Source organism: Strix aluco, chromosome 30 (assembly GCF_031877795.1).
Source record: "Strix aluco isolate bStrAlu1 chromosome 30, bStrAlu1.hap1, whole genome shotgun sequence".
Lineage (NCBI taxonomy): Eukaryota > Metazoa > Chordata > Aves > Strigiformes > Strigidae > Strix > Strix aluco.
Window position 1 is genome coordinate 1,497,988 of NC_133960.1, and position 17,889 is coordinate 1,515,876.

At 43.7% G+C, this 17,889-nt stretch overlaps 1 protein-coding gene across 1 annotated transcript; it reads left to right on the top strand.

Moving 5' to 3' along the window:
• Window positions 1-14,046: 14,046 nt before the first annotated feature.
• On the top strand, window positions 14,047-14,370 carry LOC141916689 (claw keratin-like). The gene has a single exon (XM_074809431.1). It carries the CDS (start codon window positions 14,047-14,049, stop codon window positions 14,368-14,370), a length of 324 nt encoding a protein of 107 aa, XP_074665532.1.
• The last annotated feature ends 3,519 nt before the right edge of the window (window positions 14,371-17,889 follow it).

Below are 17,889 nucleotides of genomic sequence, written 5' to 3' on the forward strand. Positions count from 1 at the left end.
GAACCTCTTCAGCAGTGGGCATTTTTCTCATTCTCTCCTCTCCAAGAGGGAATAAGAACATTTCTGAGATGCCAGGAGAGCTTGCTTGAAGAACATGTCATTTGTCACCTAGGCATCAGCAGCACTCAAAATTCGTCACGGTCAACCTCATTTTAGTGTCCAGTATGGATCCATGGTGACAATGGCTGTGCGCAGGACAGACTCCTTGGGAAGACAGAGCTGCTCATCACCTGACAAGTTTAACTGCATAGCTTCCTATTTTTATGATCCACCCAGCTGCTTAGTGGGTCATCTGCCCAGTTTTTACCTATGACACAGATGCAGCTTCCTTCCCATATTATTCAGCTGGTTTGCACCAGCCCATTAAAATTACAGTCATCAAATGGAAAGTCTTAATTGCTCCATTCATTATCATCAGTGGTCATATCCGACAGTTAATTTACTTGCCTGGGAACTCCCCACAGGCTTCACAAGAGAGCTTAGAGACTAAATCAGGATTAGCTGGTCTGACAGTAAGGTGAGGACAGTTGGAGTAAGGAATACCACCAACACAGGGACCCCTTCCAATGACCCCAGTTTATGGCACCATTTGGGCATTTACTGACCATGCAGCTACCCTGAATTAGGACACAGGGTCCACCAGAACCAGCGCAGATTTAAAGTTGACAACTTTGAAACAGAGAAACCTCATGGATCCAGGGCATCATTATTTTTAAGGATTATGGATGATTTCCCCTTCACCAACAGTTGATTCTTAGTTACTTACATAAGGATGTAAGTAGAGGACAGCAAAACCATGACCTGTTTTACAGGACATATCAGAAACGTGATGTTTTACATGGGGTAGGGACACCTGGAGAAGGTCTCCTTATGACTCCTATTTCAGGGGGAGAGTCCCCCTAAATTTTCCTCCTAGAATTACGCATACAGCGCAGCTGTATGGCAATGCAGATCCGTCCTCCTCACTGTTCTCAGCCCCATCCTATCAGCACCACCCAGAGAAAGCTAAATGGAATTGGGGTGGAGAGGGAAAAATGCTGTCTCTTTGGACTGCAGTAACCCTTATTTCTTCCTGCAGTGAAAAGACTTGATATACACAACCAAGTGCAGCACTGAAACAGGATTTTCTCCTTTCAAAGCCTCCAGCTGCTGGTGACATCCCTGTAGGATAAGAACAGGGCAATGATAAGGCAGGCACATGCATAAACTGATGGTATGGACAGTCACGTATAAACTCCCAGAGACTCGAGTCAAATAGCAAGTCCCTCAGGAGTGGAAAGGTGTTGACACATTTGGTCTGTGACCTCTACAGCCAAGGAAGATTCAGAATTTGGCTTTTGCAGCTGAAACCTTTTGTTTCCCACAGTAATCTGATATTAACTTTTACCATGTTTATTACTTCTTTCCTTCTAAAGCTGGCCCATTTCTCCAACCACTTCACTTAGTCACGGGCAGGCCAGTACCATGCTAGGAGTCCCCAGCACCGTATACCTGCTTTTCTACTCCTCCACTGTTGGCAGTGTTGCATCACTTTATTACTGACTTTGCAGCCAGAAATTTGTCATCAGCAACTTGCAATTTCAACAGCAGGGCACATCATTCCTGCGTCGCATTAACTTCCCACACCCACATTCATTCTGCAACTGCCAAAATCACCTTATGCAACATCTCAGATTCTCCCTTCAAAGTGAAAGACAAAACCTGACAAAGCTGCAGGTGAAAAATTGCCTCTTTTACTGATACAAGTCAGGGGCTGAGCTGGTCCTGGAGAACACCAGACCTTCCACAAGTGTTGTGCAAATAGCTCATCTGCCTATCTCACTCCTCACTGGTTTGCATCCACAGTAATATCTGGGCTGGGGATCAGCTGAGCTCTGGTTATGCATCAGCTAATTACAACAAGCACTGCAGCTCTGCTAGGAATGAGGGGTGGTGAGTCAGGAGGGAACACCTTCCTGCAGCTCAGCACCCACACTGCCACAGGATGGTGCTCTATGACCATCTACCTCATTCTCTTTGCTTTGAAGAAGACTTTATATCACTTTTCTCAAAAAACAGGACTTCTCCAATCCCACAGAGTTAAGGAGCTCCCACACGTGCTAGAGTGATTAGGAATTTAAAATAATTGTATGAACACAGGAAGAGTCTTTCCCTAAAAGCTATTCTCAGCCACCTTTTACTATTTCTCCCAAACCTAGCAACACCAACAGATGTCCTTCAAAGTATAGTAGCCCTGCTCAAACCCCCCTGCCTTTTTTAGCATATACATCACAACAGAACAAAAGGCAAAACCTGCTGTTAACTCAGACAGCTTCTAGGATGCTGATTTTCTAAAAGATTTGAGCAGAAAAAGAGCCCCATATTAACTTTTGGGTTTTAGATTTGCAAACTGCTTCTGAAGTAGTGGGAGTTGTGAACAGGTTTCTGTGCTAGAGAGAAACTAGCGACAGAACTCTCCCCAGACCCAGTGCATCAAAGATTTGACAGGGCCTATTTCAGTACTATCCAATGTGCTCAATAAGCTACTAAAGACAGACCACAACTCTCGCTTCAACAACCAAAAGGAAGACCTACATAGAGTATCTTTAGCTGGAATAGTCGTTGGGCTGCTCTAACTCTTGTTTTTCTGTACGGTCTGTTTCTGTAGCTTCTCAAGGAGTTAAAGCCTTGGAATTCTGCCTGAGACCTGGGCTAAAGACTGCAGGGAGAAAGCCTGAGAGGCTTCTGCCTGCTTTTCAACCTCTCTGTGGCATCAAAACACCTCCTTAACATTTTAGAGAACAGCATCTTAACCTTTTGCTTGCTCTCCTCTATCGCCAGGATTTTGGGTGCTGAGCAACTGTGTACCGTTGGTCTCTGCTGGGCAGCTGGTCAATTCTGGTCTCTCAGCACTGAGGTGTGTCCTTGACCTGGTCCATTTTGAGGGGGGAAGGAGCTGCTGATGCTGAAAATGCAGCTTGGCTAATTACAAGAGAGCAGCTGGTGCAAAACCCAGGAATGGCATAAACTGATAGTACCCGGAGGAGAGCACGGCGAAGCTGCGTTAGCCAGGCTGGGATTGCAGATGTGCTGGGAGAGCTGGAATGATCTTTGGACTGTTGGAAATAAATCCTGAGCCTTATTCTAGTGCAAGTGGCTGAAGTACAGATACACATCCACCAGGTGACAGTTGTGAGCATGTCAAGGAGATGCTTCAGTGTAAATTACTGTCTGCAGCAAGCTGGGCTTATAAAATAATGAACAGCCTGATAATGCACTGAAATAAAGGCAGCTACTTTGTAAGGTTAGCTAACACCAAATTGGCTCCAAGTATAATATAAAAAAAGTTTGAAAATTAGTAATAAACTCTGCATGCAACATGTGAAACTGTACTAAATGAAAGACTTTGAGCAACTGGTGCTGGCAATGATGAGCAGATGGGCTGCAGAGCTGGTCCTGGTCTGGGGTCAGGGAATGCAGCTCTGGGGGACACGTAGGGAACTGTCTTCCTGGGGATGTCTGCTCTGATCTCGTCTGGCACAATGGATGGTTTTGGTCATGCACATCAGGAAGAGGAGTCTGTGGGTCTGCTCTTCTGTGAATTGTTGGCTACCGTGTGCTAGAAGTGGCTTTGGATGTTTACTGCTGATGTTGGAGGCAGGATGGTTTTTTATGGTATGGGGGTCAAACCACCAAATACCATGCTTTTGAATTGCACCAGAAATTCACTAAAGGGCAAATTACTAGCTAAGAAATGCTCCTGGTTGGCTTCAGCTCTTGCCTGGTAGAGATGATGTCACTGTTCAGTAAATCACGCTTCTGTCCTTCTCTTACTCTTCATGCTCGGTTTTGAATTGTTGCTATGTGATAAGTCAAAGCTGATCAGGAGAGAACAAACTCACCCTGTGAAGTCAGCTTCAGACTGCACATGCTTGAGGCCCTGCTGACTCTTGTTGAGAACCTGACGTGCTCTCTGAGAAGCCCCAGAGTTGTCAGGTGGCTCCCTCGTCCTGTGGGACAGTGGCTGGTGACAAGCACATTGAGTAAGACTTAAATGTAGGATGAGACAAAGGTTTCTAGCATGTTCCTAAGCTCTCCAGCCTGAAATTGGAAAGAACATGGTCCTAATTGCATTCACAATATTTTTTATTGGAGTATTCATTAGAATGATTCTCTGTGAGGCTGCTGAGTTAAAATTGCTGGGTATCAGCTACTGCTCATTTTGAAAGATTATTTTAATTCTGTAGTCTTTAGTTATATACCTAATGTTACATTGTCAAAGGCAAATTTTGTGTTAGGTGACTGAGTTGCTGTTTGTTTACATCCTCCAAGCATCCAAGGGCAGGGCTGGGTGGCGGGTGCAGACCAGGCTGAGCTCCTTGGGGCAGGCTGGCCTTGCTGCTGGACCAGTGGGCTGTGGCGCTTGCAGCATATCTCTGACCTAATGTGCCCTGTCTCCCTGGGCTGGCCTAACTTGACTGTGTGGCACGATGAGTTTAACCACACTGATGCATCTGCTTGCCTCTGTAGACAGTTCTGAAAGTCTGATAGAGGTTTCTGAATGGTAGAGACACTTTAAATGCCTTCCTAATTTCTCACCCTTTTTGTTTTTAATTAGGAATAGTAAAAATGTGGCAGTTGCCACCCAGCTTGTTGAAAGACCAGACATCTGTATTGCACAGACGCATTTAAATACAAATCACACGCATTCTTGTTGCAATACTATTGTCCAGAAGTGGTGGAGCTCAGCAGAATTGGGCAAATGTTTGCAGGCGAGTGATGTAGCGAGCATGATGAACTGAGGTAATGAGAAGTTCCCTTGATGAACACACAGTATTGAAACCTCTGACTACGTAGGACCTCTTAAAGCCTGGGTGTAGCATGAAGGTACGGGTGAAGAACCATGAGGGGAGATGCAGAAAGGCTCCTTTGTTCATGTTGCTGATGTGCTGTGTTCACAGGCTATAGTGTAGCAGCCAGGAGAGGGAAGGGGAGAGTGCTCCCCTTGCTGGGTACAGCCAAACAGCTTCACCCTTGTTGGAACGCGACTACATTAGAGACATGCCCTTCGGCTGCTTGGAGGAGAGCACAACTTTATTACTTCTCTCTATTAGGCAGATCTGGAGCAGGTCTAAGTCATCCTCACCTCTGCTGACTCCAGAGAAGTTGTGCCACTTCAGAGCTGCTGTCTCTGATTTTAATTTTTTTGGTTCCAAGAAAGTCTACTTGCTTTATTTTTGGCTTCAAAACTTTGGTTCTTTTAAAAGGTGATTCCTTGCTGTGCAAATCAAACTGGATTTGGAGTCCTGTGCCTGTGTAACCTTGTCACAAGTAACATATTTGGGAGTTATCAATTTCAATGAATGCTATGGCTGATAGAGAAAAAAAATAAATCACTGCAAGTCTAACAATTTCTGATCTGCCTTGTTCTGATACTGAATGGCTGGGTGTTTGTGGCGCTGTGGGTTCTTGATAGCCTGGGAGTTTTATGCTGAGCGTTCAGCTGCTGTGGTGTGAAGGAGTTTGTGCCTGCCTGGGACTCCCTCATGATCTCTGAACCCATTTGCCACATGATGGATCACAAGGAATTGTTGGGGTGCAGCTTACAAATGCATGAGGAATGATTTAGGGTAAATTTAATGGGGATTTATTGGTGGATGGGGTCATACACCCCAATTTGTGAATAGTTTAATGTGCTACTGCATAGGGCAGTGTGGTCTAGGGGTTAGAGCACTGCCCTGACAACTCCAGTGTTTGCTGGTAGTTTATTGATTCACTGTGTTAGTCACTTTACAGCTGTCTCAGCTTTTCTGTACGTTGTTTTAAGATCCACTGTGGGAAGCTGAGTATTTGTTACCAGTGCAGGTGGAAGCAGAGCTTGTCTTTCCATGGCTGCTGTACAATGGGGGATTTTCAGCTCTGAGACAAGTGTGAAAAGGGATGGAGGAAAAAAAAAAACCCAAAGTAGAAAGTGGGTAGTTTGATGCAGTAGAGGCTTTATTATGTGAGATGTTGGTTATATACCATAGAGAATAATGTAATGCAGACTATAGAGCAAGTACTCTCTGACTTACAGCTGGTGCATCGGAGGTGGATATTTAAGTTGTGTTTCCAGAATGAGTAGTTTCACATAGTAGACCCCTTTGACTTGAAGTCAAGTCCTGTTTTTCCACCATTTTACATTTACTTGTCTTATTTCTCTTGGTTGCATATAGAACAAAGCACAGAATTAAACCCCAGTTTCTTTACAGAATCTCCTCTGGAGCAAAGTTGAAAGCAGAAAGAATTACGTATTATTAGCAGTATTAGCATGGAAGGACCTGGTTTTTGTTGGCACTGGGCTAGCTGAGGCCACTTTGATGATGCAGTGTCATCCATGTGAGTGATTATGCCCATGGTAAAATAGGTAATCTTTACACTGGCGGCCATGGAAAAACTGTCTTCATGCAGTTGAGATCTGAGTTCACTGTAGATGATAGGAGACTGTAGATACGAAGCTGAGACCTCTAAATCTAATGCAGAGTATAACATGGAGAGGATTAAATAAGGGCTGGTTTGTGAAGGTGTCAGGTTGTCCACAAGCCCCAGTGATTGCAGCAGAAGAGTCGTGCTTCTGAAAGCTGTGCCTGTGAACTCAGCTATGGGTGTGCATCTTGTTCTTCATTGCCTGGTTGTTCTGTGGGCACCTCTGTGGAGTTTATTGTTGCCCACAGTTGTAGTGGTAGCTGTTGGACCACTGGTACGAATAAGGACACGAGCCGTGTTGGTACGTGTGAGCTGGAGCGCATATCTGAGGGCATCTCGTAACGCCTGGCTGTCCACAGTGTGACACGCAGACATGTTCCCTGCCCTGCACGTGGGGCTGAGGGAATGCCACAGTGCATGGATCAGGAGACCTGGGGCTACAGGAGGAAGAGTGGTCTTCCACGATGTGAGTCTCAACACACCGCGATGAGCATGGCGCGGAGCACCTGGGGCTGCTCTGGATGGTCCTTCTCACAGTGCACACCTTGGCGCCTTTGGAAGCACACGGTGTGCATGACACGCACCTCACACCGGGGTGGTGGCACTGCGTGAAGACCGGTGTGGCATACTTCACTCCACCTGGAACATAGCACTGCTGCTTGTATTGGTACCCATAATAAGACATTGTTTGGGGATGGAGATGAGCCTAAAAAACAAAGTAGGAAAGAAAGGTAAATTAATTCCCTGCTTGTATCTGACAACTGCCTTTCTGCTGGTTGAGCCTGCTGCACTGACTCGCAGCCCTCATCTCTGTAGCAGAAACTGCACAGCATTGCATTTAACTAAGGATCTCTTTCATAGCTTCAGATGTCACGTGGAGCCAGTAGCTATTATCCTTAGAAGAAGGGGAGTTTCAGGCATAGCTGTGAAGTGACCTACATGCTTCAGCTAGTGAGGCAATGGCGTATCTGGGATTAGTGCTGAGGTTCTCATCTTTTTGTGGCAAGGTCTATCATTTATTTGCTTTCCAGACGCTTCAGCTGAAACTGGAATTGCTTTCTGCTGGCACTAGGTAAAGCAAAAGAAAGTATTGCCCTTCTTTATGCTAATTTAAATTGCGGAACAGAGGATTGTTATCTTTGTAATTGGCAGGGTGATGTGGCAGAGCTCTATTTTTAAAAGCCTGAAGTTCATTAAGGACAGAGTGACTTTTGAAAGTCTGGCTCAAGCTGCCAACATCCCATATGAGCAGAAAAAGTCAAATGCAACTCTCTGCATCTCAGGACGCAGCTGTGCAGTTCCTTCACTGGCTACTCTGTACTCTGCTGTCTCTTGCTCTTTCTCTCTAAGTTTGCTCCACGGGAAGCTGGGGACAAAAGGGCTGCAAGAATCACAAGAGGTGTCTGCTCATGTCTGCACCTCAGCTGCCTGAATTAGCCTGTGGAGCACCTGCTACCACCAGGGCTGAAGAGCTCCTGGCGTGGAGATGGCCTGCCTTGAAGGCAGGAGGGTGCAGGGTCCGTCCCAGGTGCCAGGGAGAGGCATTGTCTATCTGTGGGACGTCAGAGCTGTCTCTGCCGTACTCGGAAGACAAGAAGCATCCATTCCAAAGGTGTGATTGAGCATGGAGAAGTGCTGAGACCTTGGATTTCCTAATTAAAATTTAAAATCTGACTGCAAAACAGCTTTCCTCAGCATCAGCAAATGACACTTAGGTGTCTGTACTTTGCAATTTGGTGGCAGTTGCTTTTGCAGCTATACAGGACCTCTCTAAGAACAAGCTCCCAAGGGTCAGGTCCCAGCTACTGAAGATCAACACGATTTGTTTACAGAGATGTCAGCTGACAATTAACTGCTGACACAGGAGAAATGGCAGGCAGGATTTGCTATATTTTGAAAGTGGTTAGGTAATATTCTTTACTCTTGTAAAGAAGAATCCCCAAAAGAGTGTGTATAAAAGGGGTCTTGAATATACAGAAACCAAACTTTCCTGCAGTTATTCCAGATAAAAATTAGCCTCTGTAGTACAGTAGAAGTAATCTACATCAGTCTCTGATTAGGATGGTAAAGGTCAGCTGCCAACAGAAATAGTTACTTGAGCTACTAAAATAAGTGGCCTCCAATATAGGAGAAATATAGAATTCATTGTTTTCAAAGAAAATTAAAGGTACCTACATGGCCAGATCAAACTAGTAACATCACATCCCAGATTGTGTGAGGTTCTGTGAATCTTGGACTCAACTTTAAAAGCCTGTATCTGTCTATGCCCGTAAAAAAAAATAATACGCAAGAAAGATCGTTTAAAAGAAACAACCCTCTTAATTTGCAGTGTCAGAATATTTCTGCTGGATCTAGATTCAAGTTCAAAGTACCAACAAAAGGATATTCTGCTAGTTAGAAATAGAAATAGGCAAATAACTTACCGAGCTCACAGCGGAGAGCAAGAACTGGATTGAAAGCTTGGAAATGCGTGTTTTTATATGGTCTTTTAGACTGCATGGAAATCCTGAGCCACTGTGTATCAAATCCTAATTAGATACCAGAGAGAATTTGTTCATACACAAATTTTTCATTGGCTGTAATTATTTTACGCACTTGTGATTATTAATATATTTTTATCCCCAAATACCATGAAATGCACCTCACACCCTGCGGGTTCTTTCCATTTTAAATCTTTATGGGAGAGGTAAAAGCCGCCTTTTATTCCATTGACCTCATTAGTTATGTAAAGAAATCTATCCCTCTCTTCTTAAAGCTTCTTTTAGCAGATTGACAATCAGGAAGCAGCAGGGGGGGAGCAGGCAGTAATCTGTCCTTACTCTATTTTCCCTTTTGTTCATTTAAATGCAAGTAGGCACCTGGGGGCGTTGAGGAATCTGGCTTTGCAAAGTGAGGTTAGGAGAGATGTACCCAAAGCTTGGCACTCAACTACTCACTGCATGGCTGATCTAGTGTTCTTCAAACTTAATAAGAGTCATTCCCTGATTTTATTAGGCTTTACATTTGCTTGGTTTTTATGGCTGGGAACAAGGCCAGTGGAGGGTGTGCAGGCACGCTGATACTGCCTTTTGGTGGGGCGTAAAACTCTCAGGGCTGTGTCCAGGACTCGTCCCGTGGCAAATTGAAATCTGCTTGGAAACCGACACAGCTAACTTGCACGGAATCATGACTTTGCCAAAGATTTAAAAGCTGGCTGTGCTTGTGGTCCTACAGGCACTCTGATTTGATTAACAATGGTGTTGGTGACATCTGGTTGGGTTCCTTTGGTGAGAAACAAGGAATTACCAGGTTGGACTAGATTATGGCATCTCAGTGACAGCAAAGGGGGGACTGTTTTTCTCACGACCCCATTATCTTGCTCTGTGACCATCCCAGCAGCTGCTGATTTGCACCTAGACCTCAGCTGTGCCTGTGCAGATGCTGCCTGTACGCGTGCCTTGTGTTTGTCCATCCGAAGGGAAACTGCTCCCTACACGTGATGTAATTAATCACCTTTGATGTCTTGAGACGCATCTTTTAAATTGGATATGTGCTGGCGTTCATTATAATGGAGTTCAGCTTGAAGAGCTTTGCTCATGTAAAATATTAATGAGCATTTGTGAGGAGTTTTAAGAGGTCCTGTTATGAAGATGCCATTTAATAGCCTCTGTCAGTGCTATTCTTGTTTTTAGGTATGGGTAAACATAGGTCTGCACAAACATGGTACCAGTGAGGACCATCTTAATTTATCAATAGAGCAAAGCTGAGGTGTGGAGTGAGAACAGGCTCTGATACAGGTCATGCCATGAGGCATGTGGTTCAATGAAGTTTAACGTTCTCTCATTCTCAACCTTCCTGGTGAATTCATGGCTCGTGGCTTAATGTTAATGCATGGGCTACCACATAGAGCAACAAGAAGTATCAAAGCACCTAATGGAAGGCTAAGTTACTGACAAGTGTGTTGTTCTCTGCAGAATAATGTAGGGATGCTGGGTGGTTTGGGGCTGGGGCAGCGATAAGTGATAGCTTTGGTTTAGTGTTATGGGGCATCAAGGCTGTCTTTGGGGTGTTTGCAGCAGATTTCCAAGCCTGTCCTGTGGTTTTTTTTTTGTAAGCTGGGCATCAAGCTGCATGGCTGGTCATTCAGAAGTAGAATAGCTCTGGACTTTTACTCACAAGATATCTAAAGCCTTGTTCATAAGAAATCTTATTTCCTTCGAGAGAAATAAAGCATGGAATGTAACAGTAAAATGCAATCTTTTAATGCAAAGGAAAAGTGGAGTGCACAACTGCTGTCTGAAGCAAAGCAAATTAAGATAAATGTAATTCCAGGGTTTTAGCAGGTTTTATTTTTTAAAATTACACACTGTATGTTCCACGCTTTCATAGTCACAAACAAGTTCAGCTTCCCCTGCAACTGCTGTCTCTTCGCAGCCTTTATGGTCTTGCTAACTTTAAGACAAAGTGGGTAAAACCTCAGTGGCTTCTCACATCTGTATGTTATGAAATTAAATGTGCTAAGCCTCTCAAGGTTACAGTCTGTTTAGCTGTAGTATGGTAGTTATAAAGCAGTTGAGCTGATCACACATACCTGGTTTGAGGAGGAGAAACAAAGAGAAATGGATGAAGCACTGAGCCTCAAATTACTTTTATATAGTTTCCTAGTCAGCCTGGCGGAGAGGACACCTTTTTGGGCACAATGTCCTTATTAGCCAAAGCCAACATGTAATTGATGTAATTATTTCTAAGGTTCCTGCCTCACCAGCTGTGGTGTGCACACTAAACCACACACAGTTTTGGAGTTTTAAACTTCATAAATAAGATCTATTTGTTGTGGTGTTTCAGTGGTCTCGGGGATGGATCGGATTCTTACTACCTCTCTGCTTTTTTGAACAGTATAATCAAATGGATGTCTTCAGAGAGCTCCCTGCTCTTGTGTGAGCTCTAGCTTGGTCCTTTAAGGTTTTATACGTCTTTCCTGCATATCCTTACAGACAAAGGACTATTAAAGTCTTTTGACAAATCTTAACATTTCAGTTAAATACAGAATAAATACGTCCTGTCAGATCTTTGAGTGCTTGATGACCTGTCTGCAGCTCAGGTGTTTTTTCTGTCTCCTGGTGGATACAACGATGACGATTTTTATGTTTAGTACCTTCAGCTCTTAAGGTGCTGGAATCTGATTCTTAAACTTATTTTAACTGGTAAATTGAGCTGACACGGGCACTGTTTGGTTGCATTGTTTCCTTATGGACGCACTCTTTAGGTACCGAGTCTTGGCTGTGGTTCACCGGTTGACACATCACTTATTTCCTTGTCTTCACTGGTAATGTTTGAGCTGACAGTTGTAATACTCTTGTTAAACACATATGACAACATCAGTTGTGTAGAACACTAATGAGCTTTTACAACGTGCTTTGAAAATGCTTTCAGAAAACATCGGCCTGCCTACTGTCAGTGTTAACATTTATGTTAAGTGGACCCTGTAGTGACATTAACCCCAAGCTGTCTGCAGCAGAGAAGGAAACAAATTCCAGCAGTGTGGATTCCTCTCACACTGAAGATCTTGACTTTTCAAGACAGAATTATGAATACATTTCTAAAATAAGACTTAACATTTAGTTTTTTCTTCAGCTGGCTAACTTGAAAATAGTCACTAGGAATTTAATTCCAATGTTTTTGAGGAATTACTTTAGGGGTAAATTGTTATCCAATCTGAGATAAAGGCATATGTTGCAATTCACATGATTATCTTCAATTATAGAAAAGGCAGAGCCAATTTTCCAAAGGAATTAGAAATATCTTATGTCATCCTCAAGCATTATGACACTATGAAGATAAATCTTAGTATGCAATTAAATTGGAAAAGCATCTCAGTCATTTCCCATTGTTGTGGAAATCTTGTCTGAAGTTTCTACTCCACAGTAGCATATAATGCAATGGGGTCTAGTCCTGCCCTTCAGAGTAATTTTGCTGCCAATCTGATGATATGTAAGATGTTTCCCCTGAGATTCCTTGGAAGCGGGGGGTCTTTGTTCTGCAGCGTTACCACATCCACCTCTAACGCCACCAAAGGAAGGCTTTTCCTTGCAAGAACTTGCTGCTGCTGAAAGGGAGAAGGCTTTGAGGTGAGGTTTAGTATAATAGAACGGGCCAAAGAAGTCCTCTCACTACAGAAGTAGCAAAATGTCTTTGTTGCTGACAAGTTGCTGCCCCCTGTGGCCTGGTGGGAGTGTCTGTATGGCACACGCCGCTGCCATCCTTGGCATCTGTTGTTGACTCTACTGCTGAGTGTCAGAAAGCCTCCTCCTCATGCTGGTGTGTAACAGGGATGATAACCCCACACTGGCAGTTGCAATTCATCAGCAGCTGGGATTCCAAAATGTATCTTCCACTCGTTCTGTATGTGCAATGTGTTATTATAATGGCTTTAGGTGCACTTTTATTGAAGAAGTGACTTGCTGGAAAAAATGCCTGACGAGGTTTTGCCTAAACCACACCCTATTTATCGTCTTTTTGCCATTCCCTTAATCAGGTCATGATTTACAGCTTTGCAGCATGGGACATTTAATTTCATATAAAATATGGCCTTACCCTTTTTACCTTTTTTATTGTTAAAGCTTACATGTTTAAAGAACCCACACTTGGTGTCTAATTGGAAGAGTTGCACTGACTAATTTGGATATATAACGCTATAAAATTCAGGATTTCTGCAGTGTGCCAGAGCTTTGACCAAACAGTGTATTAGCCCAATTTCATCACAGAGCCATGGCTACCCCTAGGCCTAGAAACACAGGTTTTCCCTCAGTTTAACAACTCTTTCTGGGCTGAGTTAAGTACATTTTTTTCCAAGCAAATGGCTTTTTATCACCTGCCCAGGAACAAGTCCGTTCATGGAGGACATCAGCATGAACCATATAAACATTTTGTCTGTCTTGAAGATGCAGAAGCAGAATAACCCCTCTATATAAAGTTTTGAAATAGCAGAGACTGGAAGGCAATAAAGGACAGGTCATACGGGGTAGAAGGACAAACTAATAATTACAAAGAGTGATTTATTTAAAACAATTGACATTCATTAACAAAGTTAAGTCTTGAAAGAAATGTGTTTAGTAATTGATTAGGATGTTATGCACTTAAGTGATTCATGCTTTGGGCAGTCTAAGGGCGAGTATAAAAGTGCTCAACATCAGATCTTGTATGATCATTTCTCTTGTCTTATTTCTCTTGTGAAGTAGGTAAGTTCCATCTGAATTCCTCCTTCTAACAAAGCCTTTGTTAGTAGTTTTAAGTCAAGTTGAATCCTATGCAAATATTCTGGTATCAGTCTGAAGTTTTCTTGATGTAAATTAATAAATTTGTGACAGTTCGGCTATTGGCTTTGGTAAATGCAGATCTGGACGATGAGCTCCAAATAATTTTTCATGAAAACTCATCTCCAGATGTTATTGTGTTCAATACAAGATTTATAGGTGTCCTCTAGGAACTAAGCTATGAAAATTCTGCCTTTCCCTCTAGCTTGTTTGTAGTCTTTTATTATAATGTGTGGTTGTGAAACTTATAAGAATTTGTGCCTTATTTTTATACTATTCCCTTGCGCTTCAGATTAACCATCCCTGAAAAATGGTGCACTCTTTAAACTCATGCGCTGGCGGTGGTGCCTCCTCATGTGGGGTGGCTGCGCCACAGCCCATTGCCGACAGCTGCAACGAGCCTTGTGTTCGGCAGTGTCCTGACTCCAGGGTGGTGATCTACCCTCCACCGGTGGTTGTGACTTTCCCTGGACCGATCCTCAGCACCTTCCCGCAGCATAGCGTCGTGGGATCTGCAGGAGCCCCTGAAGTTGGAAGTGGCTTTAGTGCTGCCCGTACTCCTGGGGGCTCGCATGTTTATGGTGGTGCCAGATGGGGACGGGGATACCCGGTTGGAAGCTGTAGACCATGCTAAACCTACTGAGAGTTGCTGCTGAAAGAAGAATGTCCATGAGATGACAAGCAGGGTGTAAATCTGTGGCTGAGCTCCAGGGCACAGCATTTAGGACTGAGCATTTGGGGCTGCCATTAAATGCATCTGTAGATGCTCAGATCTTCTGAAAAATCCATTTACATCTGTCTCAGATTACTCTTCCTGACTTTCTTTTTATAATGCCTTCCTATCCTTTTGAAGTGCTCCGTTCTCAGTGCTATGGACTATATTGCTAATTCCTTGGGGTCTTGTAGGTATCATTGTGGCAGTGTGAAGGGATCTGCAATGACATCCATTTTAGATCCCTTTGTAGGCTCTTTCTCTGGCTACAGATGGCTAAAAAAGGGTTGTGGAGTTAACTAGCCTATGCTCTGTTTCTGTGCTGTACACATCTTGCTATGATCAGGGCTGAGTATCAACACAGCTGCAATAGGGAAGCAACATCAGTTATTACATGATTCATGCATCAAACCACAGGTTGTGGGCAATTTGTAATCTGTACTGTATAATCCTGCCTCTGTATGATCTGCTTCTTTCTCATTAAACATGACGTTGCAACATGTTATTGGCCTCTACGCGTGTGTGCAAGTCTGTGTTCCCCTCTGCTCATCCTGGTTCAGGTGCCTTTGTCCTGCTTCACCAAACTGATCCTATCGTTCTGCTTCAGAACAATTATATTCTTGAGGGATCTGACAGTGGGTTGTGCGTGTGTCTCCTTCCCACAGCAACCTCTATGCTGTAGCTGTCCCTTCACAAAACTGCTGCCCACGTCTTTGCTTTCGTTGTTCCTGGCCTTGCTCAGCTCTGTGAAGCTCTTTCCTCAATATTGGCTTTTCTGGCACAGTGTGTTCCCTGTTAGTTGGTGTCCTCAGGCTCAACCTCCCCATCTAGGCAGTGATACAACGCATCACAGAGGCACAAGGAGAGTCTGTATTAGCAAGAAGAATCTGAAGCCAAGTGTTATGTAAAAGTTGCTATTTTTGTGTGTAAAAATTAAATTTCTGGCTTTACTGCTCTTCTCAGTGTTTTACAACGATGTAACCCATGCATGTGAGAATGGATGGTGATGTTCACTCATGGAATTTTGAATTTCTTCAGGAATATATTGATAATAAACATTTCACAAGCTTTCTGTGCTGCAGTATGTGTTTGAAATGTTATGTAGCATGTTAATACTTTGTTACAGCAACACTATAATTCAGTATCACAAGCTGACATGAGAATGCTGGATTATTTCATAGTAGTCACTCTTTGGAGAATTATTATCCTTATGTGTAAGGAAAACAAAGTTGACCAGGCATTTTAATAGTGTGTAATTGACTGTTGGTGAGCCTTAGACGAGGTGATTAAACCAGGTTCTCACCAACCACATAATCCTTCCCTACAAAAGAGAAATCCCCCAAACCTCAAAAGCCAGATGAAGAAATCTTTATTGTTATGCTAATGGTGTATTTGGAAATGAACCCAAGTTTATTATTGAGGCCTCTCAAGTTGCACTTTTCACGTAATAAGTTGAGACTTGCAGTTACCACAAAACACCAAGTGTCAGTAAAATTAGGAAATTTTGCCAGGGGATTTCTATGGAACTATTTAATACGTCTTCTATTCATTTTTATATAAAGCTACTCATGTGAAATCCTCTGATGTAAATTTGATATCTTTAGATATCAAAGTATTGAGTATCTTACCAAGAAACAACCAATGTCATAAGATAGTAGAAGCTTTTGTTATTGTCTCTTAGGTTCATTATTGTACTATGGGCTAAGAATATTCATCTAAATATGGTGAATTTTGAAATGCTTCTTGTTTCTCTTGTTGCTTCCAGTAAGGTAATTTTTCCTATACCATGCATGACCCACTTCCCCTTCTTTTAAAAGTTTTTGCTGTAGTATTGCACTCTTTAAGAAATATTTCTCAAAACGTTCTCGTCCAGTTTGTGCAATAGTCAGGTGTCCAATATCTCATTTGGGATAAGGTTGTTCTTTAAAAAAGATTCTCACTCTTGCAGTGAATCTTTGTGCTGGAGACATGTCCCGCAGCATGCCTCATGTGTGGGTTGTTCACAAGGTGCATTTAAATTGGTAATTTCCCACATGCATCCAATAAATACATCCTGCTTCAGACTGGCATTCAGAAGTTTAAATGAAATTACAGGAGTTCGTTTTCTGTTAGCTAAATTAGCCATCTGTCATCTATTATGATAATATCTCACAGGCAGGCACAAAGTTCCTCTAATCATCCAACTTTTCTTAAGCCTCAGGGCATAAAACCCTATGAAACAGGGAAAATGCTCTTCACACACCCCTGAACAGGTGTAAGAAACTTGGAGCTCCCTGAGATGTTAGGATGGATCCACAGGGAATTGAGCATCAGTGCTGTTGACTGATGCTTGGGGGGCCAGAGAATGGCCTGGACCCCAGTTCTGCAATGACTTGGGACTTCTTGAATCACCCTGATGTTCTTTAATGAATAGGTAATAAAATGATACAGTCCCTGTACGGTAACTAAAGGCTGAGAGAGCCCTGTGGTAGGGGCAACTGAGGTGAGAAATTGTTTTTTCTCCCTGTGGGCTCCAGCGTTTGCATAAGGCTGTCTTGCAGCGGGGGAGGAGATCCTGGATCCCTGGAGCGGGGGGAGAGCAAGGGAAGGCTCAGCTGGGAGGCAGCAGCGGCATGTACAGAGCTGGAGTCGCAACTACAGTAGTGGCATCTTCAAAGCATAAAGGGAAGCGAGGTGGTGCCCGGGCGACTCTGAGGCACTGTGGTGGAGGCAGGTCTGGGAAGGCTGGGGCTGGCAGGCAATTGCAGCCTGTGGGCCATGTTCCCCAGGCATCGGGTGTGATTGCACCCGCTGTCGGAAGTGGCAGTGCCTCTGGTAACGAACCAAGTGGGATGTGGTGAAGGGAAGAAACATCATAAATACTGCTGTGTTGGCAAATGTAGACAGAGACCTGATGTTAAGTTGCCGCCAAAGGACCCTGCACCCAAATCTTTGGCTTTCTATGTCTTATTCTGTCTCTCTTCCTGTGCATCTCTGTGTAAGTCCTTCTGTGCTGTATGTGCGGGTGGGAAAAGCCTTGTGTGCCAGAGGGCATCCACGGGAGATAAGCTGAATTTGTTGTGTTGGGAGACTCAACCATTTCTTAATGTTTTCCCTGGGGAACCCAGCCCTTTTTGCTGCTGACAGCAGCTAACAGAAGGATTACTAAAGCTGTCTTAATAGCTTTGCCAGTTTCAAAGAGTTGTACTGATTTACTGCCGACGTGCCCTTCTAGGAGGCTAGGGTGGATGTTGCTGCCCTTATCCTCTTCCTGGGGCATCCCGCTCTGGCTCTGTCTTGCTCAAACTAGGACACAAAGAGGTGATCTGAGCAACGAGGCAGCAAACCAGGCCCATCTCTTGGCTGTGGCTGTTCCTTTCCAGACGAGTAAATGGATCTGTGGGGCTCATCTGCTATGATCCAGTTCAAGGTCAAATGGTTTAAGTAAAAGCAATGACGTGG

What these genes read in the sequence shown, in the direction of transcription:
- LOC141916689 (XM_074809431.1), top strand. Translation starts at nt 14,047, where the DNA reads ATGGTGCACTCTTTAAACTCATGCGCTGGCGGTGGTGCCTCCTCATGT.